Here is a 17,024-nt window from a genome sequence, read left to right as displayed (position 1 = left end):
GCAGACACACACACACACACACACACACACACACACACACACACACACACACACACGTATCATTATAGACCATGATGCATTGCTGTAGATGAAACTACCCACCAGTTTATAAAGGAGTTAAACATGTAGAGCAGACATATTAAAGGTTAACTTCAGTAATTCATCCTGGACTCTCTGAGTCTGAACCTGGTCCAGTATTAACTACAGGACTAATGTTCTTATTCTAAGTGTCTGACAACATTATGGGATGGATCCCTACAGAGATAGACCTTTTAGTTAAAGAGTAAGATCCTTTTAGTTTAACATGAAACAGCCCCGAAATCACCATCACCAAACTCCACCAGACTCCATGTAAATAATCAGGACTTTTAGCGTGTATAGAGCCGGCATATTTCCACCAGACTCCATGTAAATAATCAGGACTTTTAGCGTGTATAGAGCCGGCATATCTCCACCAGACTCCATGTAAATAATCAGGACTTTTTAGCGTGTATAGAGCCGGCATATCTCCACCAGACTCCATGTAAATAATCAGGACTTTTAGCGTGTATAGAGCCAGCATATCTCCACCAGACTCCATGTAAATAATCAGGACTTTTAGCGTGTATAGAGCCGGCATATCTCCACCAGACTCCATGTAAATAATCAGGACTTTTAGCGTGTATAGAGCCAGCATATCTCCACCAGACTCCATGTAAATAATCAGGACTTTTAGCGTGTATAGAGCCAGCATATCTCCACCAGACTCCATGTAAATAATCAGGACTTTTAGCGTGTATAGAGCCAACATATCTCCACCAGACTCCATGTAAATAATCAGGAATTTTAGTGTGTATAGAGCCAGCATATCTCCACCAGACTCCATGTAAATAATCAGGACTTTTAGCGTGTAGAGCCAGCATATCTCCACCAGACTCCATGTAAATAATCAGGACTTTTAGCGTGTATAGAGCCAGCATATCTCCACCAGACTCCATGTAAATAATCAGGACTTTTAGCGTGTATAGAGCCAGCATATCTCCACCAGACTCCATGTAAATAATCAGGACTTTTAGCGTGTATAGAGCCAACATATCTCCACCAGACTCCATGTAAATAATCAGGAATTTTAGTGTGTATAGAGCCAGCATATCTCCACCAGACTCTATGTAAATAATCAGGACTTTTAGCGTGTATAGAGCCAGCATATCTCCACCAGACTCTATGTAAATAATCAGGACTTTTAGCGTGTATAGAGCCAGCATATCTCCACCAGACTCTATGTAAATAATCAGGACTTTTAGCGTGTATAGAGCCAGCATATCTCCACCAGACTCTATGTAAATAATCAGGACTTTTAGCGTGTATAGAGCCAACATATCTCCACCAGACTCCATGTAAATAATCAGGACTTTTAGCGTGTATAGAGCCAACATATCTCCACCAGACTCCATGTAAATAATCAGGACTTTTAGCGTGTGTAGAGCCAGCATATCTCCACCAGACTCTATGTAAATAATCAGGACTTTTAGCGTGTATAGAGCCAGCATATCTCCACCAGACTCCATGTAAATAATCAGGACTTTGATAGTTTTATTTAGTTTCTGTCCACTTTGAATGCAGTGTGTTTTACGTTGATAAAAGTACTGATTATTTACATGGAGTCTGGTGTTTGGCCAACTTTGGCCAAGTTGCAAAAAAAACAACCCATGCAGGACTTGTACTTGTAATAAGGTATTTTAACAGTATGCATTGGTACTTTTACTGCACTAAAGGATCTGAATACTTGATTATAGCTCAGATCAGCTTCTTTATCTCACGTTTTATTGTTGTTTTTACGATCAGCTGTTGTATGTTTGTATATGTGCGTCAAAGCTGCATCTCTTACTTCTTCTGACATGTGAATCACGAACATTGCGCATGCGTATGTGTCACTTTCTTTGCTCTCATCCATGTTTACGTAGAGTTAGCATGCTAGGCTAACCGTCCGCCAGCTGTGTGGCTTCACGTCTGCGCTGTGGCGTCTTTTTAAACACTAAGTAGTAAACAACCCCACCACACACACACACACGGTGTGTACAACCTACCAACAACCATGTTTACACAGAGCACCGTCCGGCTGTGCTATGCTAACGATGCTAGCCATGCTAACTCGCCTGCTACTCCATCCCGTCTCTAGAAGGGATACAGCTACGGCGACGACAGCTACAGTTTAGACACCAAAACCACTCGTGAAGTTAAGGACCAATATGGTGGTTCGGGTTCAAACCCTCCCGCGTTTCCCGGGTCAAAATATTAAAACATATTTTATCGTATTAGCCTAGATTTAGCCTTCCGGCCGTACATGTATCCCTTCTAAGCCACAACCCGTCTCTTTGTATCCACTGCTTGTTTTTAAAAGTGCTCCCCAACGGCTGATATCCGCCGAGATTAACCCGTTCTAACCGGGTTTATCCCGGGTCATAACCCGGGCCAGCCTACCTCTTCTAGCTCGTCCTTAGCGTCCAGCTGGGTGGACACCAGGAGCCGGCCCTGCGGCTTCGCCTTGGCAGGTGCAGCGTCCATCTGCTCCCGCCGCGCCTCGCCGGGCCCCGCGGAGCCGCTAAGCACTGGAGCTCCCGGTTAGACGGGGGTTAGACCCGGTTCTGCCGGTGTACCGGAGACTGGGGGGCTCGTGTCGGTGTCGCAGCCTCCGCGCGAGCCGGTCCGCTCGGTATCTGTGTGTTTAAAACTTATTTTGGGAGCGCAGTCCCGCTCTGTGTGTGTGTGTGACACTCAGCCCGAGAACAGAAACATAACGGACATCCGCACAGAGAGTGGGCGGAGAATTCTGGCCAATCAGCGCGCTGACCCCTCTGAGTGACGTCCGGATGGACCAATGAGAGGAGAGGAAATCTGGAGCCAATCCACCGGCCTGCTGTACTGAACTCATCTACAGTTATGACGTGTTTATGAATAATAATTAGTCCTTTCCTCTTTAGGAAGAGATGTTTAATATGCAAATGAGGCATTATCTAAAATATAGAGACACAAAGACACAAAAGTGAAGTCAAATAACACACACACAAACAGACACACACAAACAGACACACACAAACAGACACACACAAACAGACACACAGACACACACAGACACACACACGCACACACACACGCACACACACACGCACACACAAACACACACAGAGACACAGACACATACACACACACACACACATACACACAGACAGACACACACACACACCCCCAAACACCCAAACTATGGACTATCACCGTGGAGACTGGGGATCTCATTCAGAAACAGCATCTCTGAGCTGGTGATGACGTCATGGCGCCCTCTGGTAACATCATCAGGAAGAACAAGCAGAGCTCCACCAATCACATTCACACATTAAAACATGTTTACAGCTTTTATTAGTTTCATCTCCCACACTCACCACACTTCTTAAATCACATGTTATGTCTTTATTTTGTAATACTTCATCAATAAACACTTAATGTCTGAGTGTCCTCTCAACACACCATCCTCTGTTATAATTCAAACCACCTTTAGATGTAAAAACAGCTCTATTCCATGTGTTATTCCATGTGTTATTACATGTGTTATTCCATGTTAACTGTCAGTCTGTGTGTTACTAGATGAGGTAATGCTGAGCCTCTCTGGGCGGTTCCTCTTGTTTCCTGTTCAAAGTTTATTTTCACTTTACTCACTTTGTGGCGCAGTTTGTTCTCTCCGTGTGAAGCTCCAGCTGAAGGTAATTTAACTCTAATGTCTGTAATGTGTGTATATATATATATATATATATATATATATATATATATATATATACATACTCATGGATACTCATGGATACTCCAGCTGTGGTTAGTTTACTTTAAGAGCAGAAAGCTGCAGAGAAACCAAGTCAACTGGACTTGTGATTAATTGAAACAAAGATCTGCCGCCATGTTGTCTAAGTTAAACATAATGAAAGTGTTTTCACTCTTTTCAGTAAGAATGTGTGTGTGTGTGTGTGTGTGTGTGTGTGTGTGTGTTACCATCATTTTGTTGCAGATATTGACATTTTTACTTCTATAGACGAGTGGAAAGTCACTCGTGTTGCGTTCACGGGCCAAAGGAAGAATGAATACACACTGAAAAATATTCCCAGTTTTCCGCAACCTTTTGACCACACGTGTGATCGTTCGTAATGCTCCCGAGGTTTTGTAGACTGTGTTTTAGTGAACTCCGATGGTATGCCCGTTCTCAGAACATAACCCAGTTTTTGTTTTCCTGACAACAATCCCGTTCTGGCTGAACCGACCCAGAGCTGCCAGCAACGCGGAGAGGAGGGGATCCTCCCACACCGGGCAGCGGAGGAAATGCGCTTTTCCTCCGCACAAGGGATAACAGAGAACAGGAATGAACCGAAACACACAATACACAGACCAGAATACATCAACACAACAGGGAACAGAAATATACAGAAAATGCAGACACAGAAAACATACAGAAATCAATAAGGCAACAGAAATGAACAAACAGGCAACAGAAATGGAACAAAATGCAAAGCAAAACACTGAAACCATAACACATGGACCTTATTAGGACAAATATGGGAGGACCTCGGGAGGAGCGTGAGGCTCGTGCAGGACCTCATAAGGTAACTCACCGGTGTGTGCAGCAAGGTGTTATAAATCAGAATATTGTTTTTGTGTACGAAAATTCTGACTTTCAGAATAGAAGCTACACACAGTTTCATAAATGAGGCCACTGGAGTCTTTCCAGTGTTCCTGTTCTCCCAGAAAGAGAAGGAATGAATCAGAGCAGGATGAGCAGAGAGCAGAAATCATTCAGTGAAGAGCTTCACTGACTTTATTCATGTTCCTCCAGCAGCTTCTGTTTCTGGAGATTAAAACGTGGTGTTCCTCTCTTTCTAACAGGACCCAGACCCTGCTGAACCTGAACCTGAACCCAGCTGTGTCCATGAAGAGAATGGAGGATGGAGACACCACTACTTTACTTTAAAAAATAAAAAAGAAGCCAGCCTGAAATGGAGAGGCCAACTAAAATGGAGGAGGGGAGAAATAAAAGAGAGAGGCTACTTGAAATGGTGAATAGAAGAGGGTGAGTTGTTCTGAAACCTCCAGCAAACTAGAAGTAGTGTTGTCTCATTGGGTGTGTGGTCTTCTTGTAGAGGGTCTCTGTGTTTCCAGCCCACTGTAACCTGTCGTCCAGGTGCATTCTGGGATATCTATGGTCCTGTTTTCACCTGGTGGCCACCGGTATACTAACCTGACTCCACCAGATGGATTGCTTCCCATTAGCTCGGCATATCCATCTGGGAACTTTCCGTTGGAGAACTTTTTGGGAAGGGCGAAAATCCTGGTTAGCTGATTGGATAAACCATCTGTCTATCACCACCTAAACCCACCTCAAAACCAGCGCTGATTGGTCGGTCGTTTGGCTTAACAGCTCCAAGTTTTTCTATCTTAAGATGCCAGACTGATCTGGGAGTGAAAACTGGAGCTCACCAGATCAGGATGGTCTCACGAGGCTACCGGTATACATATACAGTACAAATATTTTTATGGAAAGATATTATTGTAGTTAATGACTGAAATGAGAATATTTTTGCTAAATAATTTCCTGTGTCACTTTAAAATATCTCTGTGGTTAGACAACATTTTGAAATATATAGATATATATTTTTTAATTCTGATTCCAAAGATATTATTTATTGAGTTTTGGACAGAAAGTAAAGCATTATTGGTATTTAATTGTTAATATTTAATCCAAAATACATATTCTTATTAATACTATATATTTTATACAGGGAGACTTTACCTGAACATGTGACCCTCAATAAATGTGTTTTTCTCTCAGGACCCAGCAGAGACCAGAACCTGAACCTGAACCTGATCCTGATCCAGAACCTGAACCTGAACCTGAACCTGAACCTGAACCCAGCTGTGTGTCCTTTAAGAGCGACCGGTCATATCAAGGCCTCATTCACTTTAAAGGAGAGCAACCCTCTACTGAAAAGAGGTAAGCTGTTAATATTATTATATTACTGATTCATGTTTCAACTTCTATGTATCCAAATACGTTTTTGGAGTTTATTTTCAGCATCTTTCTTCTTAACATATATTTATATTCTCACATCTGAAAGTTGTCCAGTTAAACCAGTCTTCAACTCTTGACTTTAGGTAAATATTGGATTTGGTTTGGTCCAATATATTCTCTGGTGTTTTAGCTTTTTAACCCAGTTTTTTGTATAGTTTAATGAACTTCTTTGTGTTAATATTGTTTTAGTTGCTGCCTGTATCTCCAGCAGTTTTTGGGTCTGAATACTAAAAAGTGATTTTCCATCCCTGTTCTTGGTCTTACTCTCTGTGTAACAGGATCCATCAAAGTCCAGACTCTGCTAAACCTGAACCCAGCTGTGTGTCCATTAAGAGCGACTGGTCAAATGATCGCCTCATTTACTTTAAAGGAGAGCAACCCTCTGCTGAAAAGAGGTACGCCATTAATATTATAATATTGCTGATTCTTCTTTCAGCTTTTATCTTCTTAACATATATTTATATTCTCACATCTGAAAGCTGTCCAGTAAGACCAGTCTTAAACTGTAGATTTCAATTTAATATTGGACCCAGTTTGGTCCAATATTATCTGGTGTTTTAGCCCCATTTAAAGCATTTAAAATCTCCCATAGCCATAGGGTAGGCTAAAAATCATGACTGGCAAAATTCTTCCCAAATGTTCTTCTCCAACTGGGAATACCAGGGGGATGCTTGGGATACAGAGCCTCAGAGTGCCCCTTCCAGGGTAACTTCATCTGCACATCCCCCCTGGAGAACCAAAGAACCTTGGTAAGTGTTTGTGTCATCTGGGTCAGGACAGTATTTGCCATGAGAAGACTTATGCCATTTCAGTCTGGACACTTAAGGCCGAGTTTAAGTGAGTGGGTTCATGACCAGATTTCACCCCCAAGTCTCCTGACCCAAATTGGTCAAAATGCAAAATTCTTCCCAAATGTTGGATGTGTGTTTGCCAGTTGGATGTCAGATCAGAAGTCAATAAGGGGAAGCAAAAAAGGCAACCACCATCCAACAGTATCCTCAGTCCAGGTCAGCAGTTCTCCCCGACTACAAACAGGCCATCTAAGTTCTGCTTCCCCCTCCTGAGTCGGCTGATGGTTTGCCAAAATCGTTTTGAGGCCAACAGAAGGTTTTTCACCATTGACTCCCCAAACTTCTTCTACCTACAAATGTTTGGCTCCATGACCACAGAAGCTGCAGACCTTCTGGCATCATGATACCAGTCTGCTGCTTCAGGAGTCCTTTAGGCCAACCATGTTGTAGCCCTTGTTTACTTCTTAGTTATTTATGTTGATTCACAGTGGGGTCAGCAGTACCACCAACACTTTAATGTAAACGTCTGATGTTGTAATCAACACTTTTAGTCACATGACCTTTACCTTGTGTTTGTCTCTGTGTGGACTGACATGATCTGAGCTAATTCTTCCTGATTCCTCCACAGAGTGGACCAGGAGAGCTCAGAACTTCCCAGTGGTCAGTCTGCCCAGCAGCATCAAACACACCAGGACTCTATATTTATGGTCTGTACATGTACAACTGCTTTTACATCTATTCTGTTCGCAATCATCTCCATGCTGCACTTTTCAGACCAGTGGGATGTCAGGCTGTCCAACATGGATCTGATGTTTGCTTCCATGATATCAGTTTGATTGTGTCATTATTATAATTTTTCATTCAGGAAGGAAGTCCAGAAGGAGTTTGTAAGCGTAAACTCAAATCTCACCTAAACACAAAGTTCCAGTGTATGTTTGAGGGGATTGCTAAAGCAGGAAACCCAACCGATCTGAATCAGATGTTCACAGAGATCTACATCATAGAGGGAGGGACTGCAGAGGTCAATGAGGAACATGAGGTCAGACAGATTGAAACAACATCCAGGAAACCAGACAGACCAGAAACAACAATTGGACGAGAAGACATCTTTAAAGCCCCACCTGGAAGAGATGAACCAATCAGAACAGTGATGACAAAAGGAGTGGCTGGCATCGGGAAAACAGTCTTAACACAGAAGTTCACTCTGGACTGGGCTGAAGGCAAAGCCAACCAGGACATCCAGTTCACATTTCCATTCACCTTCAGAGAACTGAATGTGCTGAAAGGGAGAAAGTACAGCTTGGTGGACCTTGTTGATTACTACTTCTTTAGCGAAACCAAAGAAGCAGGAATCGGCAGGTTTGAAGAGTTCCAGGTTGTGTTCATCTTTGACGGGCTGGATGAGTGTCGACTTCCTCTGGACTTCCTCAACACTGAGATCCTGACTGATGTTACAGAGTCCACCTCAGTGGGTGTGCTGCTGACAAACCTCATCAAGGGGAATCTGCTTCCCTCTGCTTGCCTCTGGATAACCACACGACCCGCAGCAGCCAATCAGATCCCTCCTGAGTGTGTTGACATGGTGACAGAGATCAGAGGGTTCACTGACCCACAGAAGGAGGAGTACTTCAGGAAGAGATTCAGAGATGAGGAGCAGGCCGACAGAATCATTTCCCACATCAAGACATCACGAAGCCTCCACATCATGTGTCACATCCCAGTCTTCTGCTGGATCACTGCTACAGTTCTGGAGGACATGTTGAAGACCAGAGAGGGAGGAGAGCTGCCCAAGACCCTGACTGAGATGTACATCCACTTTCTGGTGGTTCAGTCCAAAGTGAAGAACATCAAGTATGATGGAGGAGCTGAGGCAGAGCCACACTGGAGTCCAGAGACCAGGAAGATGATGGAGTCTCTGGGAAAACTGGCTTTTGAGCAGCTGCAGAAAGGCAACCTGATCTTCTATGAATCAGACCTGACAGAGTGTGGCATCGATATCAGAGCAGCCTCAGTGTACTCAGGAGTGTTAACACAGATCTTTAAAGAGGAGAGAGGAATGCACCAGAACCAGGACAAGGTGTTCAGCTTTGTCCATCTGAGTGTTCAGGAGTTTCTGGCTGCTCTTCATGTCGATCTGACATTCACCAACTCTGGAGTCAACCTGCTGTCAGGAAAAGAAACCTCATCATGGCTGCCTAAAGTCTTCAGAGAAAATTTAAAACATCTCCATCAGAGAAAACAAACAACATCAACACAGTTCTACCAGAGTGCTGTGGACAAGGCCTTACAGAGTCCAAATGGACACCTGGACTTGTTCCTCCGCTTCCTCCTGGGTCTTTCACTGCAGACCAATCAGAATCTCCTACAAGGCCTGATGACACAGACAGGAAGTAGCTCGAAGACCAATCAGGAAACAGTCCAGTACATCAAGAAGAAGATCAGTGACAATCTGTCTGCAGAGAGAAGCATCAATCTGTTCCACTGTCTGAATGAACTGAATGATCATTCTCTAGTGGAGGAGATCCAACAGTACCTGAGTTCAGGAAGTCTCTCCACAGATAAACTGTCTCCTGCTCAGTGGTCAGCTCTGGTCTTCATCTTACTGTCATCAGAAGAAGATCTGGATGTGTTTGACCTGAAGAAATACTCTGCTTCAGAGAAGGCTCTTCTGAGGCTGCTGCCAGTGGTCAAAGCCTCCAAGAAAGCTCTGTAAGTGGGATTTATTAATAATAATATACTCTGATATCTTTCAAAAGGAGAGAAAAATAAATAACTTGTTTCCTTCCTGTCGTCTTTCCAGACTGAGTGGCTGTAACCTGTCAGAGAGAAGCTGTGAAGCTCTGTCCTCAGTTCTCAGCTCCCAGTGCTCTAGTCTGAGAGAGCTGGACATGAGTAACAACAACCTGAAGGATTCAGGAGGGAAGCTGATCTCTGTTGGACTGAAGAGTCCACACTGCACACTGGAGACTCTCAGGTCAGATCAAGAACAATAATCTTTGAAAACAAAGTATTGAAAAATAATTAGGAAACATTTAAAAAACAGTGAATGTTTCCAAAGTATTTTATTCTGATTTAGAATCACTTGATAAAGAATGAAATATGAACTGTGGCTGAGATACAGAAATCATTTATATTTTAATATCATGTGACTTTGATTACTGGACTTTTGGTTATTCCTGATTATACGACAAGTAGATCCGACCAGACAATCTGATTGGTCAACTAGACATTTAGAACGTACTCTAATCAGCATGACAGCACACCCAGAGACATTTGAGCACACCTAGTGCATCACATAAAATATTACTACGCCATTTCCATGGCAACATTGTAACTTCCAGGGCTGACTCAAAAACAGTAACGTTAACCTACAACATTGATACAATTGATCATTTTGTTTTTATATGGAGGACTTAGTTTTGTTGAATGGTTGGAAGAGGATGAGAAGTGAATCATTGGATGAAATTACATTTTTACACTCTGGAGTTAACTGTTATGGAATCATTTGGATCACATCAGCTGTTTGGATCACATCAGCTGTTAGTAACTTTACCTTAAGATGACTGGCTGACTAACATTTAACAGGGAGGAAGTGCAAATCGTGTGTGTAGCTTTTCTTTATTTTGAGAGCGAATTTCCCCACAATATGAATGCAGTTTGATTATAACTTTTATTTAGTTAGAATTTATTTAGAAGACAATTTTTGTATAGTTTCCTTATTACATGGGAGGGTTAGATCTAACATCATATTTTCACTTCAGTCCTGCTTTAGAACCTCGACACAAACGCCTCGGTCCTAGCCGCATCAAAAAATGCTTTGTTTCCAATACATATTGTTCGTATTTATAATATGTCATAAATCACAAAGTATGAACTATGGCTGCAATTGAGAACCACTGAACACTGGAGACTCTAAGGTCTGATGACCATTTAAACTTTAGTTCTTTAACTTTAGTTGATAAACAGCTAACATGTAGCTTTGTGTCTGCTGAACGATCAACTTCGGCAGTAGTTTTTTAATTATATAATTATTAATTTCTAGACTTAGAGTTACCTTCCATGAGGATTTTTCATTGTTTACTTTTGTTGTTACATTATTAAATAGAACAGATTATTTAAAAGGTTAATTATAAATCTGGACCAAAATGTACCTGGACAACAAACAAACAACAAACAAACAAACACATGGTTCCAAGTGTTGACAGGGTTCCTGTGTGTTGTTCTCTGTGTTTGCAGTCTGTCAGGCTGTCTGATCTCAGAGGAAGTATGTTCTTCTCTGGTCTCAGCTCTGAGCTCCAACCCCTCTCATCTGAGAGAGCTGGACTTGAGCTACAATCATCCAGGAGACTCAGGAGTGAAACTACTGTCAGCAGGACTGAAGGATCCACTCTGGTGGCTGGACACTCTCAGGTACAAACACTCATGAACAAAAATGAGATATTTATGTAGGAAGTTTTAAAGGAGAACATCTCCAGGAACTAAAATCATAACTCCCTATCTGCCCGAGCTTGTCGTATATGACAAAAAATAGCGCAAAACGGCATCTGTGTTTCATATTTTAATAATTTTACAGCAATAAAAGCTAAAGGTCTTTTCCAGCTAAAAGCTAACACTCTGGCCATCACGGGGTGTCTTTGTAGCCCCTACAGGATGTTTTCTATCCCGCCTGGAACTTGTGCTTTTTTTCTGGGTCTTTGAGCAATAAATCCAAACTCTGACATCCAAGATTGATCCACTTTATGTCCATAATTTATGAATTTTTGGACGCCGATTGCCGCTAGTTCTGATGCTAACCATCCATTTTGTTTCCCATGATGCTTTGGGAGATGCTTGTTTTTGTCTTATAAACCAATGGAAGGCAGGTCCGTCACACATTAGGCCCATATGTGGCCGTCAATGCGTCATCCGAGGGACATCAAAGATTGTTTATTGTGAGGAGAGATCACTCGAAGTCAGAATAGTAAGATGTGACCAAGTATCGCCTATTACTGTTCTACAGAGAAGAATGACATCTTCATTTTGCACTGGATGACTCCAAATATATAGGACGGTTTTAGACAACACAAATGCTTGTGTAGCATTGCTGTTTGTGTGATATTGACATTATTATTTTGAGTATTGGCATAAGTGAATATCATGAGGGCAAAGCGTCTGGAAATTTACAATTTTCATCTGTATAAGTTATGTTTATTTTTTCACAGCTTGTCTCCCAAGATATATGAGAAGTGTTTTAGACAGGATATTGGCTTAGCTTTTATTGCTGTGTGTGTGATATCAATACATATCTGTGAGATTCAATTTCTGTTTTTTTTTTATTTATTTGTCTTTATGTTCCCACAATCTTGTTTTTACATTTAAGTGATCTCACTGCAGCACAAATATTCTAATAGCCCAGTTTGTCCTGAAAATACTGATGTTTATAGATTGACTGTGCTCATCATGATGTTTTACAAGCTTTTTTAGAAAATAAAACCAGACGGATCATGAGTCCATGAATGCCTCAGGCTGTGGCCGGGTTGGCTCAGTGGGTAGAGCACACAGACATATATTTAGAGGTTTATGCCTCGACGAAGAGGTCCATGGTTCGACTCCGACCTGTGACACTATCCTGCATGTCTTCCCCTTCTCTCTCACCTGTCCTGTCCATTAAAGGGTTGATTGAATGTAAAACCGATTTTACCTTGTCATAGTTGAAAAACAACAGTTTGGAGAGTAAATAGGAGATCGTAAAACCTCTAAATCCCATTGACACCGCTTTCCTTTGCAAATCTCACAATTTGAAACTGCTGCTGAAAACGGGCGAATCTCAACAAAGCTAAAAGTTGACGTCAGTTTCATCTCGACAGAAAAAGGTCCAGGACATGTTTAGCCTAGCTTAGCACAAAGCAATGTGCTTTCTACGCAGTAAGAAGAGTGTGTGGATGAAGCATTAATCTACTATTTCGGCAGACTAGTTAGCTAGCTGTTTAAAATGTCAGACGCCGATGCTCTCTCTCTGTCCCTCTCTCTCCCTCTCTCTTCTTCTCTCTCCCTCTCTCTCCCTCCCTCTCTATCTCTCCCTCTCTCTCTAATGAAACTAAATTATCTTAATTGATTAACAGCCCAAATATGAATATAAATGAGTAAATTCCAGCCCTACATCAGATTAGATGAAGCTGTGTGTGAGAGTGATGTAATGCCCCCCCATGTGAGAGTGATGTAATGCCCCCCCCCATGTGAGAGTGATGTAATGCCCCCCCCTCCTCCTTTCAGGGTGGAGCCTGCTGGAGTCAGATGGTTGACACCAGGTCTGAGGAAGTGTAAGTCTGTTTTTAATTTCATTCATGGAACTGTGACATCACTCATCCAACCCTCTGATGTCATCATCAGAGTGCTGATTGGTTAATAACTGCAGCTGTGTTGTGTCTCCTTCTCTCCATCAGATTCCTGTGAACTCACACTGGACACAAACACAGTGAACAGAAAACTCAAACTGTCTGACAACAACAGGAAGGTGACATTAGTGAAGGAGGATCAGCCATATCCTGATCATCCAGAGAGGTTTGACTACTGTCCTCAGCTGTTGTGTAGAGATGGTCTGACTGATCGCTGTTACTGGGAGGTAGAGACGAGAGGAGAGGTTTATATATCAGTGAGTTACAGAGGAATCAGGAGGAGAGGAGACAGAGCTGACTGTTGGTTTGGATATAATGATCAGTCCTGGAGTCTGAGGTGCTCTGAGGATGGTTACTATGTCTGGCACAATAAGAGAAGAACATCCATCTCCTCCCCCCCTTCTGGTAGAGTAGCAGACATCTCCCCCCCTCTGGTAGAGTAGCAGTGTATGTGGACTGTCCTGCTGGCTCTCTGTCCTTCTACTCAGTCTCCTCTGACTCACTGATCCACCTCCACACCTTCAACACCACATTCACTCAGCCTCTCCATCCTGGGTATGGGTTCTGGTCTACTGGTTCCTCAGTGTCTCTGTGTCCTCTGTAGGACGGAGGAGACACAGAGACACACACACACACACAGACACACACACACACACACATAGACAAACACACACACACACACAGCCACACACACAGACACACACACACAACACACACACACACACACACACACACACACACACACACACACACACACACACACACACACACACTCTCTCTCTCTCCTCCTGTTTCTCACTGTTGATCAGTTGAGTCTGTACAGGATGTTTAGTTTTGAGTTCTGTCTCCTTTCACAATAAAAGCATCAAGTTACTGTGATGTTTGTGGTCTTTCACAATAAAAGCATCAAGTTACTGTGATGTGTTTGTGTTCTTTCACAATAAATGCACCAAGTTACTGTGATGTGTTTGTGGTCTTTCTGTTTAACTTTTAAAGTCAGTCAACTCCAGGATGGGGGGGGGGGGATCCAAATAAAACAAGTAGAGATACTTGTTTTATTTTTTATATACTACATATGTAAAGTAAATATAAATATTGATATAATGCTATTGTGGTGGAAGTTTTCCTTGAAGCAGCAGCGTGATATTCATGATAAAATCAAAACAAATAACGACCGTTTGAGAATTAAACCAAAGTTTGGTCTTTGAGTATTTATTTACATTTGCAAATGGAGAAAACAGTTTCAAAGGTACACGCAGCACAACTGAAAATGTCTTTCTAACCTAAAGTCTAAAGATCCAAACATCATATAGTGAAGAAACTCCGTTAAGCCCCCCCTCTAAATGTATCTTCTAGCATGGCCATAGTTGAAGAGAGGACATCATTACAAGATTCAACCCTGTGGATATTCATGTCTATTTCATGTCTATTTCTTACCTGTTAAATGGAAAGGTACCAAAAAAAACTCTTAAATAGTAGCAAGCATCCACGTCAAAGAATAAAACAAAATGAATCAATCTGCCACAGTATCAGAGACGGTGTCCAAACATTATTATCATATTCAGAAAGACGGAATACGTCAGAAGGCTCAATCATATTTACCATAAGAATGAAGAACTCTTTTTCTTGATTAGGGTAACGACATAGCAAACAAAACAAATCTGAAGACCAAACATAATCTGCTAAAAACCCTGGACATAAACATCACTGGTTAATGTCACATCAGACTACTGCCTTATAATTTGTTTAAAGAATGTGTTATGTATTTAAACATTAAAATAACCTGGTGTGAAGTGTGAACATTTACTAATTTCATATCTACCCATGCGTATGTAAAGTTCAAAGTCCATTGATAACCCATGGTTAAACCCCAAGTACTGCAAACCCATACGGCGAAGTCGTTTAATACATGGTATAAGTTTAAAATTTTTCCACAAAGCCGATAATTAAATTATCCACTGTCCTCAAATGCTTCCCCCCTTTGGTTATTTTAATATAAATCAATTGAAACACGCTCAGTGCAATTATCAAAGCTCTCACAGAGTGAAAGTTGAGAAGAATCTGAATAAGACTGACCCCTCCTTGTCTCTAACATCATTAAGTGCTGTCACAGCACAAATAAAATTCAGTTATTCTATGTGTGTAGTTTCACTGGAAACAGCTTATTTCTGTGAGCGAAGAAATAGTGAACAAAGATCATTATGACCTACATCACGCATACATTTCCTAACTAAACCCAAGTATTCCTTAGTAGAAAATGTATCTATTAGATAATCTTTCAAGAGTCTTAGTCAAACGTGGTGTTTATATGTGTCGTCAAAATGTGGAAGGTGAAATTACTTCAATGTAATAAAAGATCCACATGGAACTTTTCCTAAGTTCTGAAGCACACAACAAAATGGCCTAGGTCTTTATACTTAACTTTGTTCAATATTAACAATATTGCTGTTTAGGAATAATTTACTTTCTTTATTAATAATCTATCAGTTAAGTTTGTGTGGTCATGAGGAACCACATAAGGTACAAAACCCCAATTAGCCCCAATTTAGTAGCATTCGTATACCAACCATCCTAATGCCTGTTATTGGAACATAAGAGTGGACGTAAGTTAATCATTACAGTAATATTAGCTCTGTACTCGTACTTCCAACCACCATTTTCTTCTTTACATTGAAAGCAGTAACGTATCACTTGTCTTTCTCTCCATGTTCTTCACTATTGAACCTTTCACTGCCCTGTGTCACTGGAACGATCGCGATGGTCTCTGTCACCGTCTATCTGCCAATCCTTCCTCCTGAAGTTGTTATCACCACAGAATCCCCAGGCTTGACACCTGGATTCTCATGGCCAAAAGAGCAGTAGAAAATTCTCACGCAATAACCTACCCTAACCTATTATTTCCCTTATACTGCCGTGGAAGAAATAGGTGTTTTTTATTATGGGCCTCTCCCTACCTATGTATAAATAAAGAAAAAAAATCTTTAGAACAAAATTCTTTGGAGTAAATCGGAACCAATAAAACAAAAACAATTACTATTGCATCCCCTTACACTACTGTGTCAATCAGGGGGTAGATGATCCTTTTGTTTACAGTTGAACTATCAATTTTGTTCTCAGCTAAGCAGATTTTTTCTTTAAATGTACAGTTGTTAACTATTCTAGCACTTTGGTTATTCAAGGTCTTTTAAACTGGAGCTACAGTGATGTCACAACAAGTGTTTCAAACGTCTTTAGAAAACTTATTTAACACTATTTATTTCCCTTGCTACTTTATTAAACCCCTTATTTATCATTGCTATACTATATCCCTCCTTTTTGAGACATGACAAAGCTCATGACTCAAAAGCAATATAAATAATCTGTTTAATATTCTAATCCTTAACATTGTTCTAGGTTTTACAGCAAATCCTGTTTATCCGTAACAAAAGTTCAATAAATAATTTCTTTAGGGGACTTTTCACCACAGTAAATTTTTCAACGTCAACATCAACTAATTTAGTTAAAACATTTTTTGATATAGCAACTCAAAAACTCATTAGAGTATGACATGAAACGTACGGCTTTTAGGATTAAATCTCATTTAAACCTTAATTTCTTCAATATCACCATTAAACTAAGACAAATTACCCAAAATACATTGTTTTTCATTTTTTCATCTATAGTTTACAAACCAAAGTAACACTAATTACTATCTGCTAGATCCAAGAATCATTACAAATTTAAGTTTTTAACCTTCTAAAGCACACCTAATCACGTGTACTTTGAACATCTATT

The 17,024-nt window shown here is 41.1% G+C and overlaps 2 protein-coding genes and 1 long non-coding RNA gene across 3 annotated transcripts in view; 2 read left to right on the top strand and 1 right to left on the bottom strand.

Moving 5' to 3' along the window:
* Nucleotides 1-2,805, bottom strand: part of ints3 (integrator complex subunit 3) — a 39,916-nt gene extending 37,111 nt beyond the window's left edge. Inside the window, 1 exon segment of the mRNA XM_028602096.1 lies at nt 2,461-2,805. Within this exon segment, the coding sequence (XP_028457897.1) occupies nt 2,461-2,544 (84 nt within the window). The 5' untranslated portion in view covers nt 2,545-2,805.
* An 847-nt stretch (nt 2,806-3,652) lies between these two features.
* LOC114563277 (uncharacterized) lies at nt 3,653-5,886 on the top strand. Its single transcript, XR_003693601.1, has 3 exons — nt 3,653-3,734; nt 4,903-5,086; nt 5,846-5,886. It is a non-coding gene; the product is annotated as an uncharacterized LOC114563277 (long non-coding RNA).
* A 2,026-nt stretch (nt 5,887-7,912) lies between these two features.
* Nucleotides 7,913-9,589, top strand: LOC114547348 (NLR family CARD domain-containing protein 3-like). The gene has a single exon (XM_028566682.1). The coding sequence runs from the start codon at nt 8,027-8,029 to the stop codon at nt 9,587-9,589; it is 1,563 nt and encodes a 520-aa protein (XP_028422483.1). The 5' UTR covers nt 7,913-8,026.
* Nucleotides 9,590-17,024: the final 7,435 nt, after the last annotated feature.

Source organism: Perca flavescens, chromosome 2, assembly GCF_004354835.1.
Source record: "Perca flavescens isolate YP-PL-M2 chromosome 2, PFLA_1.0, whole genome shotgun sequence".
NCBI lineage: Eukaryota > Metazoa > Chordata > Actinopteri > Perciformes > Percidae > Perca > Perca flavescens.
This window is presented reverse-complemented; position numbering and strand designations above follow the sequence as displayed.

Bases quoted from the DNA above. Each gene is read 5' to 3' on its own strand.
- LOC114547348 (XM_028566682.1), top strand. From the start codon at position 8,027: ATGACAAAAGGAGTGGCTGGCATCGGGAAAACAGTCTTAACACAGAAG.